This window comes from Oenanthe melanoleuca, chromosome 27 (genome assembly GCF_029582105.1).
Source record: "Oenanthe melanoleuca isolate GR-GAL-2019-014 chromosome 27, OMel1.0, whole genome shotgun sequence".
Lineage (NCBI taxonomy): Eukaryota > Metazoa > Chordata > Aves > Passeriformes > Muscicapidae > Oenanthe > Oenanthe melanoleuca.
In genome coordinates this window covers 1083518-1105561 of record NC_079360.1, presented here as the reverse complement: position 1 = coordinate 1105561, position 22044 = coordinate 1083518, and the positions used below count along the sequence as shown (strand labels likewise).

Sequence of the window (22044 nt, the reverse complement as noted above, 5' to 3'; positions counted from 1 at the left end):
CTGGGAGAACTCCCCGAGGTGTTTTCCTGCTGGGAAAATGGAGCTGTGGTTCTTTGGGAAACTTTGCCCTGGGCAGGGGAATCTCCTGCTGGCAGCAGCGTTTTGGGGCAGGAAAACTGAGGAGAGAGGGAAGGAAGCAACTTCCTGAAGGTCATTCAGCCAAGCAGGGATGCAGGAGGACCAGTGTCCCGTGTCCCCATGGGCTTTCAGTGGGCTCAGGTAAGAAAATAGGAATGACAACAAAGCTGGAAAAGCACTAAAGCCCTAATCCTCCCAATCCCTGCCTGATTTCCCTGGAATCCCATCCCCTCTGCATCCCAGAAGGATGGCTGGGACCTGCCTGGAGAGAGAGAAATCAGGCTCAGCTCAAGCCTTGTCATTGCCCACCTGACTTCCAGTTTATTTTGCTTTGGAAGCATTGCTTCCATCTCCATAAAAGTGGGAAAAGGAGCTCTGGATCCTGGGAAAGGGAAGCAGTGCCCAGCACAGCCCTCTCTGAAGGAAGGAGGAAAATCATCTCAAGTGACTGAGGAGCAGAGCCCTGTGTGTCCTCCACAATATAAACCCTTGTCTCCATTGCTGTCTCACAGAGCCACCAGGAATGAGACTGGGATTGAGGGCTTGAGCCCTGTAAAGGAGGAAGGAGCCTTTTCCAACCTTTAACACGCAGGATTCTGCTCAGGGGGAGGTTTTCAGTGACACCCACCGTGAGGAGGCTCAGCTGTCCGTGCAGCTGGGCTGTGCCTGTGCCCTTTGCCTGGGATGTTGTGGTGAAGCCGCCAGGACTGAGGAACTTAAAGGGAATTTGGGGGATTTCGGGTTCCCCCGCCAGGACTGAGGGATTTAACGGGAATTTGGGGGATTTCGGGGTCCCCGCCAGGACTGAGGGATTTAACGGGAATTTGGGGATTTCGGGGTCCCCGCCAGGACTGAGGGATTTAACGGGAATTTAGGGATTTCGGGGTCCCCGCCAGGACTGAGGGATTTAACGGGAATTTGGGGGATTTCGGGGCTTTTTCTCCGTCTCGACCGTGGAGCGCGTCCTGCAGCGCCCCCTGGCGGCCGTACCGCGGGAGAGCCGGGACTAACGGGACGGCCGGGACTAACGGGAGGGGCGGGATCAACGGGACAGCCGGGACTAACGGGACGGCCGGGATCAACGGGACAGCCGAGATCAACGGGACAGACGGGATTAACGGGACGGCCGGGATTAACGGGACAGACGGGACTAACGGGACAGACGGGATTAACGGGACAGCCGGGACTAACGGGACAGACGGGATTAACGGGACAGACGGGATCAACGGGAGAGCCGGGATTAACGGGACAGCCGGGACCAAGGGGACAGCCGGGACTAACGGGATTCCAGAGACCACCGGAACAGCCGGGACCACCGGCACACCAAAGGCCCCCGGGACAGCCGGGACCAACGGGACAGCCGGGACCAACGGGACAGCCGGGATCAACTGGAGAGCCGGGACTAACGGGATTCCAGAGACCCCAGAGACCCGCCGGGGCTGCCGGGACCAACCGGACCCCTGGAACCATCGCGACCCCCGAGACACTCGCGACCTCCGCACCCACATCTGTGCCACACACAGCCCGTGCCACACACACACATCTGTGTCACTCCCACACCCGTGTCACTCCCACACCTGTGTCACACACACATCTGTGCCGCACACACACCTGTGTCACTCCCACACCCGTGTCACTCCCACACATCGGTGTCACTCCCACACCCGTGTCACTCCCACACCTGTGTCACACACACATCTGTGCCGCACACACACCCGTGTCACTCCCACACATCGGTGTCACTCCCACACCCATGTCACTCCCTCAGGTCACACACACGCCTGTATAAATGCACATGCACACACATCCACACATGTTCACACCTGCACACGCTCTAGAGCTGCACACACACAGGTGTTCACACTCACGCGTTTGTTTGCACACACACACAGGTGTTGATACACACAGACAGATGTTCACATGCACACATACACACGTGTACACACAGACAGGTGTTCACACGCACACAGGTGTACACACACACAGAGGTGTGAACACAAACACACGTGTTCACACACACACACAGGTGTACACATACACAGAGGTGTGAACACAAACACACAGGTGTTCATACACACACAGGTGTTCACACTCACGCGTTTATTTGCACACACACACAGGTGTTGATACACAGACAGGTGTTCACACACACACAGGTGTTCATACACACACACACAGGTTTTCATACACACACAGACAGGTGTTCACACACACACAGGTGTACACAAACACACAGGTGTTCACACACACACAGGTGTTCACACGCACACAGGTGTACACACACACAGAGGTGTGAACACAAACACACGTGTTCACACACACACACAGGTGTACACATACACAGAGGTGTGAACACAAACACACAGCTGTTCATACACACACACACACACACACACAGGTGTTCACACTCACGCGTTTATTTGCACACACACACAGGTGTTGATACACAGACAGGTGTTCACACACACACAGGTGTTCATACACACACACACAGGTTTTCATACACACACGGATGTTCACACACACACATCTGCACAAATGTGCACACACGTGTGCATCACATATACACGTCACACACGCCCGTGTACATCACATGCGTTGACGTCACGCACGCTACACACGCGCTGGGGGCGGAGCTACCAGGTGTATGTGGGACCTGGGCGTGGCACCGAGGGGGCGGGATGGGGGGCGGGGCTCTGTTCGGAGGGCGGAGCTCCATCCGGGGGCGGGGCTCTGTCCCGGGGGGTGGAGCTATCTTCGGGGGGCGGAGCTCTGTCCCGGGGGGCGGAGCTATCTCCGGGGGCGGAGCTCTGTCCCGGGGGCGGGGCTCTCTCCGGGGGGCGGGGCGCTGTCCGGGGGCGGCGGGCGCGGAGCTTTTCCCGTTCCCGTTCCGGCGCTGCCGCTCGGAGCCGCCGCCGGGGCCTGCTCGGCCCGTCCCGTCCGGTCCGGTCCGGTCCGCTGCTCCGGCCATGGCCGGGCGCGGCGCCTTCCCGCTCAGCCCGCTGCCCCCCGCCGCTGCCCCGCCGGCCCCGGGCCCCGGCACCGCCCTGCTGCGCGGCCCCAGCCCCGCGCCCGCCGCCGCCCCGGGCTACCGCGCCATGGGCCCGGCCGCCGCGCAGTACCAGGTGAGGCGCCCGGGGGGCGGGAGGGCGCGGGGGCACCCGGGCCCGGGCTGGGGCCGGCGGGGCCTGCCCGGGGCAGCGCGGCCGGGCCGGGACCCCCGTGGGCCGCTCTGCTGCGCTGTTTACTCGGGACACTTCCCCTTCCCCCGCTCCCACTTTGCGCCCTCAGAGCCCGGTGAAAGTTCGGCCGGGCCGTCCCCTCCCGCAGCGGGGGAGCCGGGCCCGGGCCGTGAGCCCGGTCCGTGTCCGCAGCCACCCCGTCCTTCCCGTCCTTCCCTTCCCCCCCGGGAGCACATCGTGTCCTTGGCAAAGGCGCAGGTAACGCGTGGTGTGCAGGTGTAGCCTCGGTGGAACTCGGAGTGTTCTCGGTGTGTCCTCCGGAAGGACGAGGGCTTGGCTCGTGGTGGGGAGGAGAGCAGGCGCTCGGTAATGTTGGGGAAAGTAAATCAAAACAACGAGCAGCCCTCAAAAAGCTCATGAAATCACTTATTCTTCAGCCTGGCGCCTTTTACAAGTAAATTCAGGAAGTAAGAACTGTGTTTGCACGGGCCTGGAGGGACAGACACAGGGAATGGCTCCCAGTGCCCAGGGCAAGGCTGGGTGGGATATTGGACAGGAATTGTTCCTGTGAGGGTGGGCAGGGCTGGCACAGGGTGCCCAGAGCAGCTCCTGCCCCTGGATCCCTGGCAGTGTCCCAGGCCAGGCTGGACAGGGCTGGGAGCAGCTGGGACAGTGGGAGGTGTCCCTGCCATGGCAGGGGTGGCACTTTTATATCCCTTTCAACCGAAACTATTCCATGTTTCTATGCTGTTCCAGCAGTAAGAAGTATATCCTGACACACATTCTGCTCCCCTTTGCACACCTGGCTTCTCAGTTCACTCCCAAGCTCATGCTGATTATTTTGGGAATGAGTTTTCAGGAGTAAAGCTCAGTTTTCCAGGCCGGCTGGAAATGGAGGAGCCCAGTTGTGCAACACATTCTCCTGGGCCACCACTGCCTCCTCCAGAGCTGTGCCTGATTTGCATGATTTAAAAGTCAGGAACTAAACCAAGCTCAGGGAAATTCTGGCTCCTTCACATAGGAGAAGGAAGTGAGTTCCTCCTGCAGCCTTCAAAATGCCAGAAAATGGTGTTGGAAGCTGAGCTGGCCGAGTGTGAGCCGCTGGTAACTCGAGGCGGCGGCACTGCCTGACCTCCCATGTGCAGGGTGCAAAATGCAGCTGGGAGCTGGAGCCGGAGCCAGCCGGGTAAACAGGCTGGCAGCTGCTGCTTCCCCCACGGCCGGGGCGGCAGGTGTGGGGAGCAGGGGGCCACGTCCGCGCCGTGCTGTGATGTCCCCGCGGTGGTGTGATGTCCCCATGTGATGTGGTGTCCCCACGGTGGTGTGATGTCCCCATGTGATGTCCCTGCAGTGATCTGATGTCTCCCTGTGATGTCCCCATGTGATGTCCCCATGGTGCTGTGATGTTCCCCTGTGATGTCCCCAACACAGCAGAATCCAGGCCCCGAGCTGGTGTTGAGTGGCTTCTCCCTGAGCCTGGGAGTGGAGAGGATCCAGAGGGTCTGCCCTTTGTTTTGCAATTCCCAGGCTGAGGAAAACAGCCCCTCCCATCCCTGCCACGGCCCCAGGGCTTGGTTCTGTCCCAGTTTTAGGAAGACCTTCGTTGTCTGGGCACCAGGAGACAGAAGAGGCCCTGGCCAGGCCAGCAAGGGCTTAGGGGCTCTAATCTCGGGATTATTAAACATATGCTCGTCCTTTGGACATCCTTGTGTGCCTGCTGGGGATTTCCTGGCAGCCCAGGCAGGGAGTCCAGGGGGCTCCTTTGGTGGGAGCTGATGTTTGCAGAGCAGCCAGGGGCCAGTGCCATGGCTGGAGCAGGAAGGAGAGGCCTTTTTCCACGAGCAGGAAGGTCAGGCATGGTGGGAGGTGTGGGCAGATCCCTCTCCCTGCCCCTGGAGCAGCCAGGATGCCCAGGCTGAGCCCCAGCACCATGTTCCATGGAAATTCAGCAGGAAGGAGCCTTCCTGTTTTTTCAGGTGCTGGTTTCCGGTTTAGGAGCTTTTCCCTCGAGTTTTGGGATTAACACCATGGCCTGGAGCAGCATGGATTTGTGTGGGATGAGACCTTGGAGTTAGCACTCTGGCCTTGCAGTTACCACCAGCTGATGCTTCCCTGGTGCAGAATTAGGTCTCCAGTAAGGAGATGTTATTGGGTGATGTTGGGAAGACAGAGCCTGGAGGCTGCTGCAGCCTGAGGACACTCTCACAGCTCTGTGATCCTGTCCCTGGGCAGATGGCAGTGGGAAGTCATGGAGAAATCCATGGAGGCAGCAGGACAGAGGAGCTGCAGAAGTGTGGAATGTTGTGCCAGGTGAAACTGGGGAGGCCTGGACATGCTGGAGAGGGTGTAGTGCAGGAGAAATGCACCCCTTTGGGAGCAGGGAGAGCAGTGTTCTGCTCATGGAGTGGTTGGGACTGGCTTGGAGGGGGCCAGGGGAGAACAGCCAGGGCTGGAGCTGCTCCAGAAAGCTGCTTGTGCTGGATAACCCCACCCTTCCCAAGGGAGAGGCTTTCCAAGGCAGGTTTCATCAGAGCCGGAGCCTGGAGCTGCTTCCAGCGCTGATCCAAAGCAGATGGACACTGTCCTTTGGAGCAGGGGGAGGAGGGCAGAGCAGAGCCCAGGCACGCTCTGCTGCTCCAGGGAAACGTGACAGGGCAGGGGGAGCAACAACAGCTCCAGGGCTGCTGCTCCCTCAGCTTCCCCAGGCCCTCCTGGGAGCCCGGGAAGGTTTGGCCCTGCAGGAGCAGCACAGGCAGGGTTTGGGCCAGGCCCATCTCTGCTCCTCCCCAGAGCCTCCTGCAGCTCCCAGGAGCAACCAACACCTTTGTTCCTTGTTCCTGCTGCTGTTCCTGCCCCTGTGGGGTCTGAATCGCTGTGACCTCTCCTTTCTGTGCCCTGAACACCCATGGCTCTGGCTGTGGGCTGTGGGCAGGCAGGGTTGTCCAGTCCCAGCTCTGCTGCTGCTGGAGACACTCCAGGATGTGTCCTGGGTCTGCTGGGGGCTGTGCCTGTGCTGTGCCATTCTCCCTTTGATTTACCACTTCCTCATGTCGGCTTTGCAGCTGAGATCTGGCTCCTGGAGCTCCTCCTGTTTCAAAGAGAGAACTTTTCCAAGTGTGGGGGAATCTGGGGGCTTGCAGGGAGCTGCAGCAGCAGCATCTCCATCCCAGCAGCACCTCCCAGCTGAAGGTCTGTGCCAGGCTCTCCCTGGCACCCTCCCAGGAGGGATTTGCTCACAGATAAGGAGGAACAAAGGGGAAAACCACCCTTTTATCGTGTATGGAGGGGCTCATCTGCTCCCAGTCCATTCAAAGCCCTGGGCAGCAGAGCTCTCCTGGAGCCCAACCCTTGTGGAACTGGAATCCAGTCTGAGCAGGGGCTGTTTCTGTATCCCGATGGGAAGTGCTGCTGCCTGGGCACGAGGGGAGGAACTTGCAGGAAGAGCTCTGGTGCTGGGCCAGGCTCTGCTCCAGAGCCCCGGGCGAGGATGGATGTGGCTCTGGCTCCCTGATTGCTGTCAGTGTGCAGAGCTGGATCCTGGAGCAGGACAGGACAGGTGTGGGGAGGAGCCTTCCTCTCTGGCTGGGGAGCTGCAGGGAAGAGCCAGGATCCTGGCAGGGACACGAAGAGGCTCTGGAGCTGTTTGCAGAATTCCTGCTTTGCCTCCAATTCTCTCTCCAGCCCAGCTTCTTCCTGCAGATTCATCCTGGGATTTATTGCTTCTCTTTTCTGCTACCAGCCCCCAATTTCTGGGCTGCCCTTCCTCAAGAAGAGGCCTTTGGCAGGCTCAGAGGCTCCTGCCATGCCAGCAAACATCCCTCAGGAATCCTTGCAGCCTCCCACTGGGTTTGGGTCGATTGTGAGCGGAGCTGCCCCAGGGCTGTGCAGTGACCTGGGCTGACCCCAGACTGCCCTGTCCCAGCTGAGTGCTGTCCTGCTCCCAGAGGCTCGGGGAGGGCTGGCTGGGATCCAGGCTGTTCCTCCCGCTGAGCTTGCAGGGTTTGCCCTTTGTCTGCCCCTCGGAGGGGAGGGGACGGGGCGGGCCGGCGGTGCCAAAGGGACAGGGGGTGCTGGGCAGGAATGAGCTCCTGCTTGCAGCTGGTCTAATCACATTTCCAGAGTTTAAACCCTCTGCATCCTGGGATTTCCAGGCTTTCCAAAAGGTGCTGGAGACAGGCTTCACCCCGGGACCATGGTGCTGCTTCCTGGCTTGGCTGGAGGTTTAGGCTGGGCTTGTGTGAGAAGGGTTTGGGAGCCTTTGGGGGCAAGTGTGCCCCAGGCACTGGTGACTGGTTGAGCCAAGAGGCTTCTCTGTTGCAAATTTGAAAATCCTGAGAGTAAACAGAGAGGAAAAATCCCTGTGGAGGGTTCTGCCCACCCCTAATTACTCACTCAGGCAATCTAGTGTGTGTCCTTGGTGGGCTGGAAGTCGCTCCCTGGGCAGCTGAGCTGTGGCTGATGGTTTCTCAGGTGGTTTGGGAGGTGATGGGGAAGTTAGTGACAAATCTGTGTATCCTTGTGCTGAACCTCCCCATGCCAGTGGAATTGTCTCGATGGAGCCCTGGAAAGAGCAACTGGACACACAAGAGACCTTGCCCAAGGATGTGGAGCTGTCAAAGATTCTCTGAAGCCTCCAAATCTCTCACTTCAGGGGTGGATCCGAAATGTGCTCCATGGAGAGGCAGAGGGATGGAGGAGAGGCCAAAGGACAGGAGCTGGGCATGGCTGGGTCAGCTCCAAGCGTGCTCTGACAGCACTCCCAGGGCAGCGAATGTCTCTGTAGCTGGGTGGAACCTCCCTGGCCTTCCAGGCACTGAAAAACATCCAGGGTTTCCCTGGGAGCCATTTCCTGCTCCTGGTGGCTCCAGGGAATGCAGGCTCTTCTTCCAGCCTGGGGTCTGCACTGAGCTGCTCTGGGGGCCCAGAATTTCAAATTAAAAGCTTCCCAGCTCCTTCTGGGGGTTTCTCTGCTGTCCAGAAGCCCTGGCAGGTGTCAGCACAGGTCTGGGTTCCACAGGGGTTCCTCAGCCCTGCTGGAGCTGAGCTGCAGAACATTTACTGTGTTTGTTGTGTTCCACAGGGTGTGGGTCCACCCAGCCCTGCCACAATGGATCTCTTGATAAACCCGAAGAAACTGGGTCCTGGCCTTGTGGTTTTGGCACAGAAGGGTGCTGCTGCCAGAGTCACGAGGAGTTGTGCAGATGGGGCTGAGCAGGAGGAGAGGAACATCTGGGAGCTGGGAGGAGGGAAAAGGAGCCTCCTGCCCTGGGGAAGGGCGGGTCAGAGCCCGGCTCGGGGCCTGTGTTGTGTTTGTTGTGTAATAGCTCAGCCTGGCCGGGGGGTTGAGCTTCAGTGCCGCGCTAATCCTGGGGCCCTGCTCTGCCCTGATCCTGCCCGCAGCACACTTCTCTCGGGCTCTGCCGCCGGCAGGGGCACCAGGAGCTGCCGAACCCTTTAGCAGCTTTTCGTGGGGTTTTTAGGGTTTTTCAGGCTGCAGCTCCATCACACCAACCCCTGCTACAGCTCGGAGCTGTGGAGGGCAGGCCGGCTGCATCTCCCTCTTGCATGCAGGGTTTGCTCCCAGACGTGTGCAGGGAATGAGGTGTTTCCTTGGCTCCCTGTCCTGCAGGGCTCCGGGGATGTCCTGGCACGTCAGGAGCCTGAGGCAGGGCAGAAATGTTGTTCTGCTGGCTCGGTGGCTCTCCCAGCCTCCCACCTTGGCAGGGGGAGCTGAGGATCAAAGGATCCCGGGCAGCTGCTGGCTCAGCCCCAAGGTGGAGCAGGGAGGAGCAGGAGGGGTGGCTCATGAGTCCTGGGGGGCTGGGGCTGATTGTCCCCAGGGGGACGAACTGGTGGCACCTGAGGCACCATTGGGTGCTGCCAGATCAGTGCTCAGATCAGTGCCAGCGCGGGGACCCCTCGGGGTTGTGTCGTGGCTCCCAAAATCCCTGTGAGTATCCCTGGAGGGGGAAGGACGGGAGCTCCTGCCTCCTCCATCCCTCACCTCCTTCCTGCCCGTGGGAGTGGGATTGCCCTGCTCCCCCCTCCCGTCCTGTGCTGCTTCCAGAGAGGAACCCACGAGGTCCCGGGCTGGGGACATTGCTGCCAGTGTCCTGGTGCTGCTGCAGCTGTGGGGTGGTGGCACAGGGCAGCTCCACAGCTGCCAGGCCAGGCTGCCCTGCACTCCATGGCTTCTGCTGCTCCTGCTTCCCCAGCGCTTCTGCTGCTGCAGCTCCTGCAGTGTGACCCCCGTGCCCCTGTTTTGTGGCACCGGGGGCAGTGTCACCGGGGGTGGTGTCATCAGGGGCGGTGGCACGGTGGCCAGGCGCTGTGTAACCCCTGTGTCCCTGTTTTGTGTCCCGGGGGCGGTGTCACCAGGGGCGGTGTCCCGGTGGCCAGGCGCTGTGTAACCCCCGTGTCCCTGTTTCGTGTCCCCGGGCGGTGGCACGGTGGCCAGGCGCCGTGTGACCCCTTGCCGTGTCCCTGTTTTGTGGCACGGTGGGTGGTGGCAATGGGGGCGGTGTCCCGGTGGCCAGGCGCCGTGTGACCCCTCCCGTGTCCCTGTTTTGTGTCCCAGGGGCGGTGTCCCGGTGGCCAGGCGCCGTGTGACCCCCTCCCGTGTCCCTGTTTTGTGTCCCAGGGGCGGTGTCCCGGTGGCCAGGCGCCGTGTGACCCCCTCCCGTGTCCGTGTTTTGCAGCAGCGGCCCGGGATGCCCCCCGGGGGCAGGATGCCCATGGCGGGGCTGCAGGTGGGGCCCCCGGGCGCGCCCCCGTACGGAGCCGCGTCCCCGCTGCGGCCCGGGCTGCCCCAGGCCATGATGGATCCCTTCAGGAAGCGCCTGCTGACCCCCCAGGCACAGCCGCCCATGGCCGCCCCCAGGAGAGGGTAAGGGCTCCGTGTCCCACCCGGGGCTTTCCGTGGGAGGAGGGAGGTCCTGCTGGGTCCTGCTGCACTTCCTGAAATCACGGAGTGGGGGGTGGACGGACCTTCAAACCCACCCAGTCCCACTGTCCCAGGGTGCTCCCAGCTCCTTGAGTGTTCCCAGGGCTGCCACACTGATCTGGCTGGCAGGAAGCTGCATCCCTGCTGCTCCAGGAATCCAGGCTGGGTTTCACCTCATGGTTTCCATCTGAACTGACCCAGCAGCTGCTTTGTTCAAACCAGGCACAGCAATTCAGTCCAAACAGGATCTTCTGCTGGGAAACTTCTCCAGAGCACAGGAGAGCTGTGTTTTGGAAATACCTCTATAAATAATATCTGATATAGATGGAGGTACCAATGAGATGTCACTGCAGATACAGAGCTGTAAAAACACGGATGTAATTCCACTCAGGACAGGATTCCAGGGCTGTTTCCAGTCAGTGTTTGACTCTCTTTAAAACCCCAAAGCTCCCCAGGTCCCCAGTCAAGTGTGTCTCAGGTGCCACAGCTCCTGTCCTGCTGCAGGGGAGGGCAGCAGGGCTTTCCTCCAGCCTGGCACCTGCCTGAGCAATGGGATGTTTTGGGATGGGGGCAGAGATCCCTCAGTTTGCAGCTTCCCCTCGCTCTGATCTCCACACCAGGAACCAAAGAGCCTCGTGGAGTCCCCAGCAGCAGCTCCTGGGGCTCTTCCTTGGCCTCCCAGGGACCTCTGGTAGCTCTGGCAGGCACAGATGTGGCTGGAAGTGTGGGATGGGGCTGGCAGATTTTAGGGATGCTCCCTGGAGCTGCATTCAGGGCAGGATTCTGTTTGGGCTCTGCCAGCAGCTCCTCACTGGTTCACAGCCCTGCTGATCCCTCTCTGGGGGGGCTCTGTGGTTCCTGCAGTCTCCAGGCAGGATCCTTTGGTGCTCATGGATTCTCAGGTCCCATTCCATTCCCTGGCAGCTCCTTTGGCTCCCTGATCCCTCCTGGGGCATCCCAGCACTGCACAGCAGGAGGGAGCTGGGGACTGGGGACAAGGAGCAGCCTGGACACAGGGACACCAGAGCCATCCAGGACTGGGGACTGGGGACAGAGAGCAGCCTGGCACCCCAGGGACACCAGAGCCATCCTGAGATGGGGACAGGGAGCAGCCTGGCACCCCCAGGGACACCAGAGCCATCCTGGGATGGGGACAGGGAGCAGCCTGGCACCCCAGGGACACCAGAGCCATCCAGGACTGGGGACTGGGGACAGAGAGCAGCCTGGCACCCCAGGGACACCAGAGCCATCCTGAGATGGGGACAGGGAGCAGCCTGGCACCCCCAGGGACACCAGAGCCATCCAGGACTGGGGACAGGGAGCAGCCTGGCACCCCCAGGGACACCAGAGCCATCCAGGACTGGGGACAGGGAGCAGCCTGACACCCCCAGGGACACCAGAGCCATCCTGGGATGGGGACAGGGAGCAGCCTGGCACCCCCAGGGACACCAGAGCCATCCTGGGATGGGGACAGGGAGCAGCCTGGTACCCTCAGGAACACCAGAGCCATCCCAGGCTGGGGACTGGGCTCAGGGATAAGCCAGGCTCAGCTGCTCCCAGCCAGTGGATCAGGGGATTAGGAGCTGCCAGCTGCTCTGGGGTGTCCAGACCCTGCAGGCAGGAGGGGTGGATGGGTCAGGAGTTGCTCCAAAGCAGGGCTCTGACCTCTCCTTGAGTGTTCTCCTGGACCATCCAGTGTCCCCCACACCCCTCCTGTGTGATCCTGCTGCTCCTGTGCAGCTGGAGATGGGAGTTCCCTGTGCTGCTGGACTCTGCCCCATCTCACATGCAGGAAATCAGGAGGGTGTTCCCTGTTGTGCCCAGGCTCAGCAGGAGCTCGCTGGGAGCTGGGATGGGCTCAGGGTGAAGGGGATCTGCAGTGGGCAGGGTTGAATCCAGCTGAGCTGGACTTTCCCACATTACAGCCCCACCACAGCAGGGTTTGGATTGAGCTGTGTTCAGGGGAGTTCTGGCAGTGGCTTTGGTTTGGAGCACTGGAGGAATGGGATGGCTGCTGCCAGAGAGGGAATTTGAGACTTCTGTCCTGCAGCCCTGCCTTTGCCTTGTTATCACCTTGCCTTGCTCCAGGATTTCCTGGATTTCCTTCCCTGGTGTCAGGCTCCAACATCCAACACCTTTTCCCCAGGAATGTCCTGAGTGGGAATGGACCCCCAGTCCCACCCCTGGCCCTGCACAGACCCCCCAACAGCCCCACCCTGGGAGCAATGTCCAATGGCTCCTGCAGCTCTGGCCATTCCCAGTGCCCAGCACCCTCTGGGGAAGAACCTTCCCCAGTATCCATCCCTGCAGTGGGATATCCCCTGGGAGCTGTAACTTTTCCCTGTTTCCCAGGGTGAAGAGGAGGAAGATGGCTGATAAGGTGTTGCCACAGAGGGTGAGTGTCACCTCAGGCCAGGGGACAGAGCTGGGCTGCTGCAGGGGATGGGGGTCCCCACAAAGGGAGGAACTCCCTGAGTTCCCTCCTGCCCACTGGGAGTTTCTGTTCAATCCCAAACCACCCTGGAATGTTTCTGTCTCTCCCTCTGGCATGGCAGGAGAGGGTTGTGGTGGGGTTGGACTCTGAGCAAGCAAGGAGCAGGACTGGGTGGGATGGAGATCTCAGGAGGTCCCTAAGAGTCCCTCTTGAGATTCCAGGGTTCCATTCCATGCTGGCAACAGCCACAGGCTCCAGGCTGGTTTGGGCAGACCAAACCTGCCCCTCTGCAGGGCTCCAGGCTGGGTTTAAAGTAAGAACTGAGTGCTGGACTTGTCAGCTGGTGTGTGCTGGGGCTGTGGGGGGCCCAGCCCGTGCCAGCAGAGCAGGAGTGACCCTTGGTGGTGCAGATCCGGGAGCTGGTGCCAGAGTCCCAGGCCTACATGGACCTGCTGGCCTTCGAGCGCAAGCTGGACCAGACCATTGCCCGCAAGAGGATGGAGATCCAGGAGGCCATCAAGAAACCCCTGACGGTGAGTGGGGGGCTGGGAGGGGCTGGAAGGCACGGATTCATACAATCAGGGGATTCATAAGGTTGGGAAAATCCTCTAAGGTCAGTAAGTCCAACCATCACTCTAAGCCGTGTCCCCAGGTGGAATATCCACACGTTTCTGGGACTCTTTTGGGGTGGAGGATTCCCCCTCTGCCCAGGGCAGCCCATTCCAATGTTTTACCCTTTCTGTGGATAAATTCTCCCTAATGCCCAATCTAAACTTCCCCTGAGGCCATTTCCTGTCACCCTGCCGTGGAGATGGTGCTGCAGTCCCCTCTCACTCTGCCCATCCTCTCTCTGTTCCCGTTCACAGCAAAAGCGGAAGCTCAGGATTTACATCTCCAACACCTTCACCCCAGCCAAGGAGGAGGGAGAGGGGGGAGAGCGTGTGGCCTCCTGGGAGCTCCGTGTGGAGGGGAAGCTGCTGGAGGATGTGAGCATCAGCAGGGGTGGAGGAGGAGCTCTGGTCCATCAACAGCATCCGGGAGGGAGGGAGGAGGAGCTGGTCTGTCAGGATCTAGGAGGGGTGGAGTGGTGGTGGTGGGAGGAGCTGGTCCATCGGGACCGGGAGGGATAAGTGATGGTGGGAGGAGCACTGGTCCATAACAGTCCAGGATGCATGAGGGAGCACTGGTCCATAAGGATCCAGGAGGGAAGGAGTGATGGTGGGAGGAGGAGCACTGGTCTATGAGGAGCATCCAGGAGGTGCTGGGAGCACTGGTGCTGTGCTGACAGTGCAGCTGGATTTGGGCTCAGGAATCTCTGCTGCCCTGTCTGCAGCCCAGCAAGCAGAAGAGGAAGTTCTCCTCCTTCTTCAAGAGCCTGGTGATCGAACTGGACAAGGAGCTGTACGGGCCAGACAATCACCTGGTGGAGGTGAGGTGGGAAGGGATCCCAGTGGGAAATGGGGGCATGGCCCTGCTGCACCCTCTGGATGCTCAGTCCTGACCCAGGGCCTGTCCTGCTGGGAGAGGGGCTGAGCAGGTTTTTGGGGCTGGGGGCAGTGCCAGGCCCTCCATGGGGACCATGCTCTCCTGCTTTCCCAGCCCAGCTCAAGTTTAGAGCTGAGCTCTGAGCCCTCAGCCCAGGCCCTGAGCTGTGCTGTGGGGGCAGGGATGTGGCTCCAGGGGCAGCCTGGCACAGGTGGGTCCCCATGATGCTGATGTGGGAAAAGAAGGATTTGCCCTCTGCCTGTCCCTGAGCTGCAGGGTCCCTGGGGGCTTTAAGCCATGCTTGGGAGAGGGATCAGATCTTTTTTGGGTGCTCCTGCCTAGAGCTCTCTGTGCTCTTGCCCTGGGAGAGGCTGAATCCCCTTCTGGGGGCTTTGGGAGCAGCTCTGGTGCACATTCCCTGCAGGATTGATCCAGAAGCTGTGGGAGCCCTGGAGCCCAAGCACCCAGGGCTGGAACTGCCCCAGCCCATCCCAGTGCTGGAGCACATCCCAGGATGGGATGGACTGGGAGGGCTCTGCTCTGGGATCAGGAGCTGCCAGGGCGTGCCCCAGGCTGTGTGGTTGTGCCAGAGCCTGGCAGGGCCCCAGCCCACTCTGCAGCACAGCCCTGCTGGCCTGGCCTGAGCAGTGTCCCCTTGTCCCTCGCAGTGGCACCGGATGCCCACGACCCAGGAGACCGACGGCTTCCAGGTGAAGCGTCCCGGGGATGTCAATGTCAAGTGCACCCTGCTGCTCATGCTGGACCACCAGGTGAGGCCTGGGGGCAGCCAGGGGTGGGGTGGGCTGGCTCAAGGGTTCTGGATGAGGGTTTGGGGCTGCAGGGGTTGAAAGGAGCGTGGGGAGCTCTGGGCAGGGAGCTACAGGGGCTGTGGGGAACACTCCTGAGGCCAGACTGATCCCCCCCACCCTTCTTTGGGCAGCAGGAGGAATTTCTCCATGGGAGTTAAGGGCTTGGATGAGGGTTTGGGGGATGCAGGGATCAAAAAGTGCACAGGGAGCTCTAGGCATGGAGCTGCAGTGACCCAGGGGCTGTGGGGGACACTCCAAGTGCCTCTTCTTTGGGCAGCAGGAGGAATTTCTTCATGAGAAGGGAGTTAAAAACTGGGACAGGCTGCTCAGAGTGGTGGAGTTCCTGTCCCTGAGCTGTCCCAGGAGCAGCTGGGCAGGCAGGCTACAGGATGGTGGTGGGGCAGAGGGTTTTTTTGGATGGGGAGGGGTTTTCCTTCCCAGCTGACCCTGGCTCTCCCCACAGCCCCCCCAGTACAAGCTGGACCCACGGCTGGCCCGGCTGCTGGGGGTGCACACCCAGACCAGGGCCAGCATCATGCAGGCCCTGTGGCTCTACATCAAACACAACAAACTGCAGGACAGCCACGAGAAGGAGTTCATCAACTGCAACCGCTACTTCCGCCAGGTGCCTGCACGTTCCCACCTCATCCCGCTGGGAGCAGCCTCTCCCTGCCCCCACGGCCCCTCCAGGCTCTGCTTCTGCCCCTTCCCTGGCTCTGGCTTGTACCACCAGCTTGGGGATGCCCCACCTGGCTGCACAGGTGAGGGGACACCCTGCCAGGGTGCCAAGGGCTCTGCTTTGCCCCCCAGATCTTCAACTGTGTCCGCATGCGCTTCTCGGAGATCCCCATGAAGCTGGCGGGGCTCCTGCAGCACCCAGACCCCATCATCATCAACCACACCATCAGGTGGGGCACAGCCTGGGCAGGGGCCCTGGGGGGCTCTGTGGGGTGGGCAGTGGGCTGGGCACTGTCCCCAGGGCTCTGTGGGGTGGGCAGTGGGCTGGGCAGTGTCCCCAGGACTGGGGGAGCTGCGGGAGATCTGTGGGGTGGGCAGTGGGCTGGGCACTGTCCCCAGGGCTGTGTGGGGTGGGCAGTGTCCCTGGGGCTGGGGGGCTCTGTGGGCTGGGCAGTGTCCCCAGGGCTGGGGGGCTCTGTGGGGTGGGCAGTGGGCTGGGCAGTGTCCCCAGGACTGAGGGGCTCCATGGGCCAGGCAATGTCCCCAGGGCTGGGGCCACAGGAGGCTTTGAGGTCTCCAGGCTGAAGGACCACCACAAGTCACCTGGGAGGGGAAGAAGCTCCAAATTTGAGGATTCTGGGGGCACTGGCCTTGCTGTTGGGGGTCCATCCCCACCACCAGCCAGGTCCAGCTCAGCAGATCTCCCCAACCCCATCCCCCAGTGTGGACCCCAATGACCAGAAGAAGACAGCCTGCTACGACATCGACGTGGAGGTGGACGATCCCCTCAAAGCCCAGATGAGCAATTTCCTGGCCTCCACCACCAACCAGCAGGAAATTGCCTCCCTGGATGCCAAGGTGGGAGGGGACACTGCCAGGGGACAGCCCTGCAGGTGGGGACAGCCGTGTCCTGTGGGGGGACACAGCTCCTCTGACCCCTGACACCTCCCCAGATCCACGAGACCATCGAGTCCATCAACCAGCTGAAGACACAGAGGGACTTCATGCTGAGCTTCAGCAACAACCCTCAGGACTTCATCCAGGAATGGATCAAATCCCAGAGGAGGGACCTCAAGGTAAAGGGGAACAATTGCTACGGAGGTTTAGGTTGGATATTGGGAAAAATTTCTTCATGGAAGGGATTTTCCAGCACTGGCACAGCTGCCCAGGGCAGTGGTGGAGTCCCCATCCTTGGAGGGGTTCACAACCACAGATGGGGCCCTTGGGGACAGGGTCAGTGCTGAATGTGGTGATGGTGTTGGGGTAAGGGTTCAAGGTCTTTTCCATCCTTAACAATTCCTCGATTCTGAAGCCCTGGGGCTGGGCTGGGTGAGGGGCTGGGAGGGTCTGGGTCCATCCTGGAGCTCAGGAAGGGTCTGGGTCCCTGGTGGAGCTCGGGAAGGCTCTGGGTCCATCCTGGAGCTCAGGAAGGATCTGGGTCCCTGGTGGAGCTCACTGCTGTGCCGTCCCTGGGCTCAGATCATCACGGACGTGATCGGGAACCCCGAGGAGGAGCGGCGCGCAGAGTTCTACCAGCAGCCCTGGGCGCAGGAGGCCGTGGGCAGACACATCTTTGCCAAGGTGAGCTGGGGGGTGGGATGGCAGTGCCGGACCCCTGGGACAGCGGCAGTGTCCCCGTCCCTCCCTGAGCGCCGCCGTGTCCCCAGGTCCAGCAGCGCCGGCAGGAACTGGAACAAGTGCTCGGGATCCGCCTCACCTAAGGCGGGCGGGGCCTCCCGCCGCCCGAGCCGGACGGTACCGACTGGAAGCCACAGCACTTGCACAAACCCGATGTGCCTGCAGGGCTGGGAGCCCCCCGCCCCCCGGGGCTCCCCCGGGCTCCCCGGGCCGAGCACGGCGGGGTCCCCGCTCCCCCCAGCCCCCGCAGCGCCTCCTCCGCTTTGCATCGCGCCTCTCCCCGCGCAGCCCCCGCGGGTTTCCCGCTCCCCTCCCGCTTCCAAAATTCCTCCGGGAGCCGGGAAGCGCTGCCCGTGCCCGGGGGAGGAGCTGCCAGCCCCACCCCGAGCCCAGCAGGCCCCGCCCTGCCCCTCTTCAACCAAAGTTCGTCATTCCAAACGCCAGCTCCCCTCGGCCCCCGACGTTTTGCACTATTTTTGTGAACAGGTTTTATATAAAAAAAAAAACCACGAAAAAAAAAAAAAAAGGCAGCGTTTTGTACAGTGGGTTTGTATTTGATTAGTTAATTAATATATTAATTGAGTTCCTCTACCTGCACTGGGCTCTGCAGGGTCTCGGGGAGGCTCCCAGGGCTGCTCTGGGGATATGGAACCGAGGGTTGGGGCTCAGTTTGTGACAATCAGTTTATTCCTTTCCCCGCTCCCGCTGTTTCACATAATTCCGTAATTAACCACTTGTCTTGACGAGGTTTGGCAGCAGAGGGGGTGGCTCTGCCCCAGGAGCCCGTGGGGGCACAGGGGCACCAAGAACTGGAGATGCTGGGGAGGAGGGAGGGGACCACGGGGACAGTGCCACCACTGCCACCCCCACTGAAGTGCCTTTGCCCCCCTGCAGGCTCCTGCAGTGGGGGCGGCGTTTACAGATTCCCAGGGTTGGGCTCAGGGGTGCCTGCTCTGCCTCTTGTGTAACCAGTTTTTGTCTACTTTGGATCTTTTCTAATAAAAGCAGTTAGCAGCAGCTCTGTGGGGTGTGTGCTGTGTCCTGCAGCTCTGGGGCTGTGCAGTGTCCTGCAGCCCCCACCCAATCCCCCATCAGTCCCCAACTCAGTGCACAGGCCTGGCCACAGCAGCTCTTTATTGACAGCACAGAGGAAACAGCTCTGGCCTCACCATTATTTCCACAGCTTCTTGATAGACATGTTCTTCTCACTGTCCTTCTGCATCACCTGGGGGGAGGGGACAGGGGTGGGTCCAATATTCAGCGCCCAAACTGGCTGTTAATTACCCCAAAAACACCCCAAGACCGAGTTTCAGCCCTGCACAGGGAGGGCTCAGCAGCTTCTGTGTCCAGCCAGGCCCTGTGCCCCAACAGCCTCCCCCATGTCACTCATATGGTGACAATCCTGTTTGTGCTCCTGGCAGACACCACCCAGGGCACTTTGTGCCCCTGTTACCCCCCACTGTCACCTCTCCCCTGGCACCCACCTTGGCCACGGCCATCTCAAAGTCCTCCTGTGTGACGTGCACCCTCCTCTCCCTCAGTGCATACATCCCTGCCTCTGTGCACACACCCTGAGGGGACAGGAGAGGAGCATCAGCCAGTGCCCCCACACCAGCCCCATCCCCCAGAGCCCCCAGCTCACCTTCACCTCGGCCCCCGAGGCCCCCGGCATCAGCTCCGCGATTTTCCGCAGGTTGATGCCCCGGGTCAGATTCATCTTCCGGGAGTGGATCTTGAGGATGTCCAGGCGGGCCTGGAGCAGGGGTACAGGGAGGGTTGGAGCCCAGGAATGGCTCCCAGGGAGAGGGCAGGGGCAGCTGGGGGTGGCTCTGGTACCTCCTCATTGGGAGGGGGAAACTCAATTTTCCTGTCGATGCGGCCAGGGCGCAGCAGGGCCGAGTCCAGGATGTCGATCCTGTTGGTGGCCATGATCACCTGCACAGGGGACAGCTGTCACCACCCCGGGCACCATGGGGCTGGCAGGACCCCAGGCAGGGCTGGCCCCTCTACCTTGATGTTCTTGGTGGCCTCGAAGCCGTCCAGCTGGTTGAGGAGCTCGAGCATGGTGCGCTGCACCTCGCTGTCCCCGCCTGAGCCGCCCTCCAGGCGGGACGAGCCGATGGAGTCGATCTCATCCATGAAAATGATGGAGGGCGCGTGTTCCCGGGCCATCACAAACAGCTCCCGCACCATGCGGGCCCCTGGGGGGCACAGGGCTCAGCCTGGCCCTGAGCCCACCCAGCCCCCAGAGCCAGGGGCAGCCCCTGCCCCCAGGGGCACAGGGCTCAGCCTGGCCCTGAGCCCACCCAGCCCTGAGGGCCCCCAGAGGCAGCCCCTGCCCCCCAGGGGCACAGGGCTCAGCCTGGCCCTGAGCCCACCCAGCCCCCAGAGCCAGCCCTGCCCCGTTACCTTCCCCAATGAACTTCTGCACCAGCTCGGAGCCAGAGACGCGGATGAAGGTGCAGTCAGTGTGATGGGCCACGGCTCTAGCCAGCAGGGTCTTCCCTGTGCCGGGGGGGCCGTAGAGCAGCACCCCCTGGAATGGCCACAGGGCACCTCAGAGCCTGCCTGGGGACAGGGACAGCCCAGGGACCCCCCAGAGCAGCACTTGCCTTGGGCTGGGCGATGCCCAGCGCCTCAAAGAGCTCCGGGTGCTTCACGGGCAGCTCAATGACCTCCTTGATCTCCTTGATCTGCTTGTCCAGGCCCCCAATCATCTCGTAGGTGGAGTCTGGCACCTTCTCCACCATCATGAGGGACACCAGCGGGTCCACCTTGTTGGGCAGGATCTTGTGCAGGGTGTAGCTGTCGTTGCGCAGGGCCACGCGGCAGTTGGGGGTCACCTGTGGGGACAGCACAGGGGGTGGGTGGATGGGTGTCCCTGCCAGCCCTGGGGACCCCCCGCAGCCCAGGGGCACTCACATCATTGATGTCGATGTTCTTGTCCACATCCACCACAAACTTCCCCTCTGGGTGCACCTGGAAAGCAGCAAATACCCCAGGCAGTTGTTACTCTGGGAATTCCCTGCTGAGGGACACCCACGTGGCCTGGGAGGAGCAGGAAGCAGCAGCTCCAATGCCACTGGACACCCCAGAGCAGCCCCAGGCCCAGCAGAGCCATCCCAAGGAACTCTGAGCAAGAAGCTCCCACCCCACATCCCTGAGCTGTCCCATCCCCTGTGGGGACACAGGGCAGTCCCCCAGCCCCCCCCAGCCCTGTCACCTGGGGGCAGCTCAGCCTCGTACCTTGACCAGCACCTTCTTCTTGTCCATGGCTCTCACCACCTCTCCCACGTAGGATCCCTGCTCCTGCAGCAGCTGCAGCTCCTCCCGCAGCAGCCGCACTGCCACAGGGACAGGGAGAGCTCAGCACCAGCCCCAGGGCCTGCAGCCCCCCAAGGCCAGCCCAGAGCCCCCAGCCCAGCCCCAGGTGACAGAGGAGCTCCAGGCCCTACCCTTGGCATTGAGCTCGTTCCTCTGCGCCTGCAGCCGCCGCAGGTTCTGGCTCTTCTCATTCACAATGAGCTGAAAGGGAAAGGATTTGCTGAGTGCCTTGGGATCACACACAGCCAGCACCAGGGCTGTTAGCAAGGAATCCTGGAATGCTTTGCATTGGAAAAGATGTTAAAGCTCATCTCACTCCGCCCCTCGCCATGGGCAGGGACACCTCTCATTATCCCAGGTGCTCCAAACCCCAGTGTCCAGCCAGGCCTGGGACACTGCCAGGGATCAGGGGCAGCCACAGCTGCTCTGGGCACTCTGAGCCAGGGCCCCCTGCCCTCCCAGGGAACAATTCCCTCAATATCCCACCCAACCCTGCCCTCTGGCAGCTGGGACAGGGACCTGGATGGGGACAGCACCTCAGCCAGGGGCAGCAGTGTCCCCAGCTCAGAGCACAGCGCCGCCCCGTGTGCCCAGGGCCTTCGGGAGGATCCTGCCTGCCCCCACCTCCGAGACAGGGGTAGCACACGGGCACAGCACACTGGCTGGAAGCACAGTAACACTGTGGCAGTGTCCCCTGCCGCTGTGCTCACCTGCAGCTCCTCGATCTTGGACAGGTAATACTGCCGGAGCCCCGAGCCGCCCTTCCCGTCGTCCATCTCCATCTGGGACAAGAGAGCTCAGCGGCCTCCGACACCCCCCTCACACCGAGCCGGGTCCTGGCTCCTCCTCCCATGCTCTGTTCCCAGTCTCTCATTCCCGCACCCTTCCCCACACCCAAAGCCGAGCCCTGCGCCCCCCGTGTCCCGCGCTCCCAGCGGTGCCGCAGCAGCCCCAGCTCCCTTCCCTGCGAGCCCCGATCCCGTCCCGCCGAGTCACGGCGCTACCAGGCCCCAGCAGCCTCGGCCGCAGCAGAGCCCGGGGCAGCACGGAGCGCCCCGAGTCCCTCCCGGAGCGCAGTCGGTCCATCCCCAGCGCGGTCCCGGCCCGCCCGCACCTGCTCGGGCCCGTCCAGCGCCATCTTCTCCGCCGGCATTGGGCCCCAACAGAGATGGCGGCCGCCGGCTTCCGCTGCCCGGCGCTAACCACTCGGCGTGATGGCGTCACTTCCTGTTCCCAAAAGCGCACCGCCCCGGGGATCACCCGTGTCGGGACTGCGCCGCCATCTTGGAAAGGTCACAGGTGATTTCTCCGTATTGGAAAGCACCCAAAGGAAAGGGCAGGGTTGTGATGTCCCACCGGACGGGCCCGTTATTGTTTTCCGCACCTCCGCGGGGACCCGGCCTTCTTCCGCCCGCAGGCTGCAGAGCAGGGAGTGCGCCACTCCTCCAATGGCGGCCAGAGCAGGAGGAAGCG

General features: G+C 61.6%; 2 protein-coding genes across 3 annotated transcripts; one reads left to right on the top strand and one right to left on the bottom strand.

The window, feature by feature from the left end:
- Positions 1–2921: 2921 nt before the first annotated feature.
- Positions 2922–18264, top strand: SMARCD2 (SWI/SNF related, matrix associated, actin dependent regulator of chromatin, subfamily d, member 2). Its single transcript, XM_056512224.1, has 13 exons — positions 2922–3203; positions 9959–10146; positions 12556–12598; positions 13048–13170; positions 13504–13623; positions 13971–14066; positions 14791–14892; positions 15395–15556; positions 15742–15839; positions 16332–16467; positions 16563–16685; positions 17089–17190; positions 17277–18264. The coding sequence occupies exons 1-13, from the start codon at positions 3048–3050 to the stop codon at positions 17328–17330; spliced, it is 1503 nt and encodes a 500-aa protein (XP_056368199.1). The 5' UTR covers positions 2922–3047; the 3' UTR covers positions 17331–18264.
- On the bottom strand, positions 17787–22033 carry PSMC5 (proteasome 26S subunit, ATPase 5). 2 transcript variants are annotated; one of them, XM_056512225.1, is made up of 13 exons: positions 21686–21786; positions 21282–21353; positions 20703–20772; positions 20494–20591; positions 20170–20226; positions 19860–20090; positions 19657–19783; positions 19258–19448; positions 19084–19182; positions 18890–19000; positions 18732–18818; positions 18417–18472; positions 17787–17884 (listed from the first exon to the last, which is right to left on the bottom strand). In XM_056512225.1, the coding sequence occupies exons 1-12, from the start codon at positions 21722–21724 to the stop codon at positions 18419–18421; spliced, it is 1236 nt and encodes a 411-aa protein (XP_056368200.1). In that variant the 5' UTR covers positions 21725–21786; the 3' UTR covers positions 17787–17884; positions 18417–18418. The 2 variants fall into 2 exon arrangements, with proteins under 2 accessions (XP_056368200.1, XP_056368201.1); XM_056512226.1 differs by lacking the exon at positions 17787–17884 and having other exon boundaries at positions 18365–18472; positions 21686–22033.
- Positions 22034–22044: the final 11 nt, after the last annotated feature.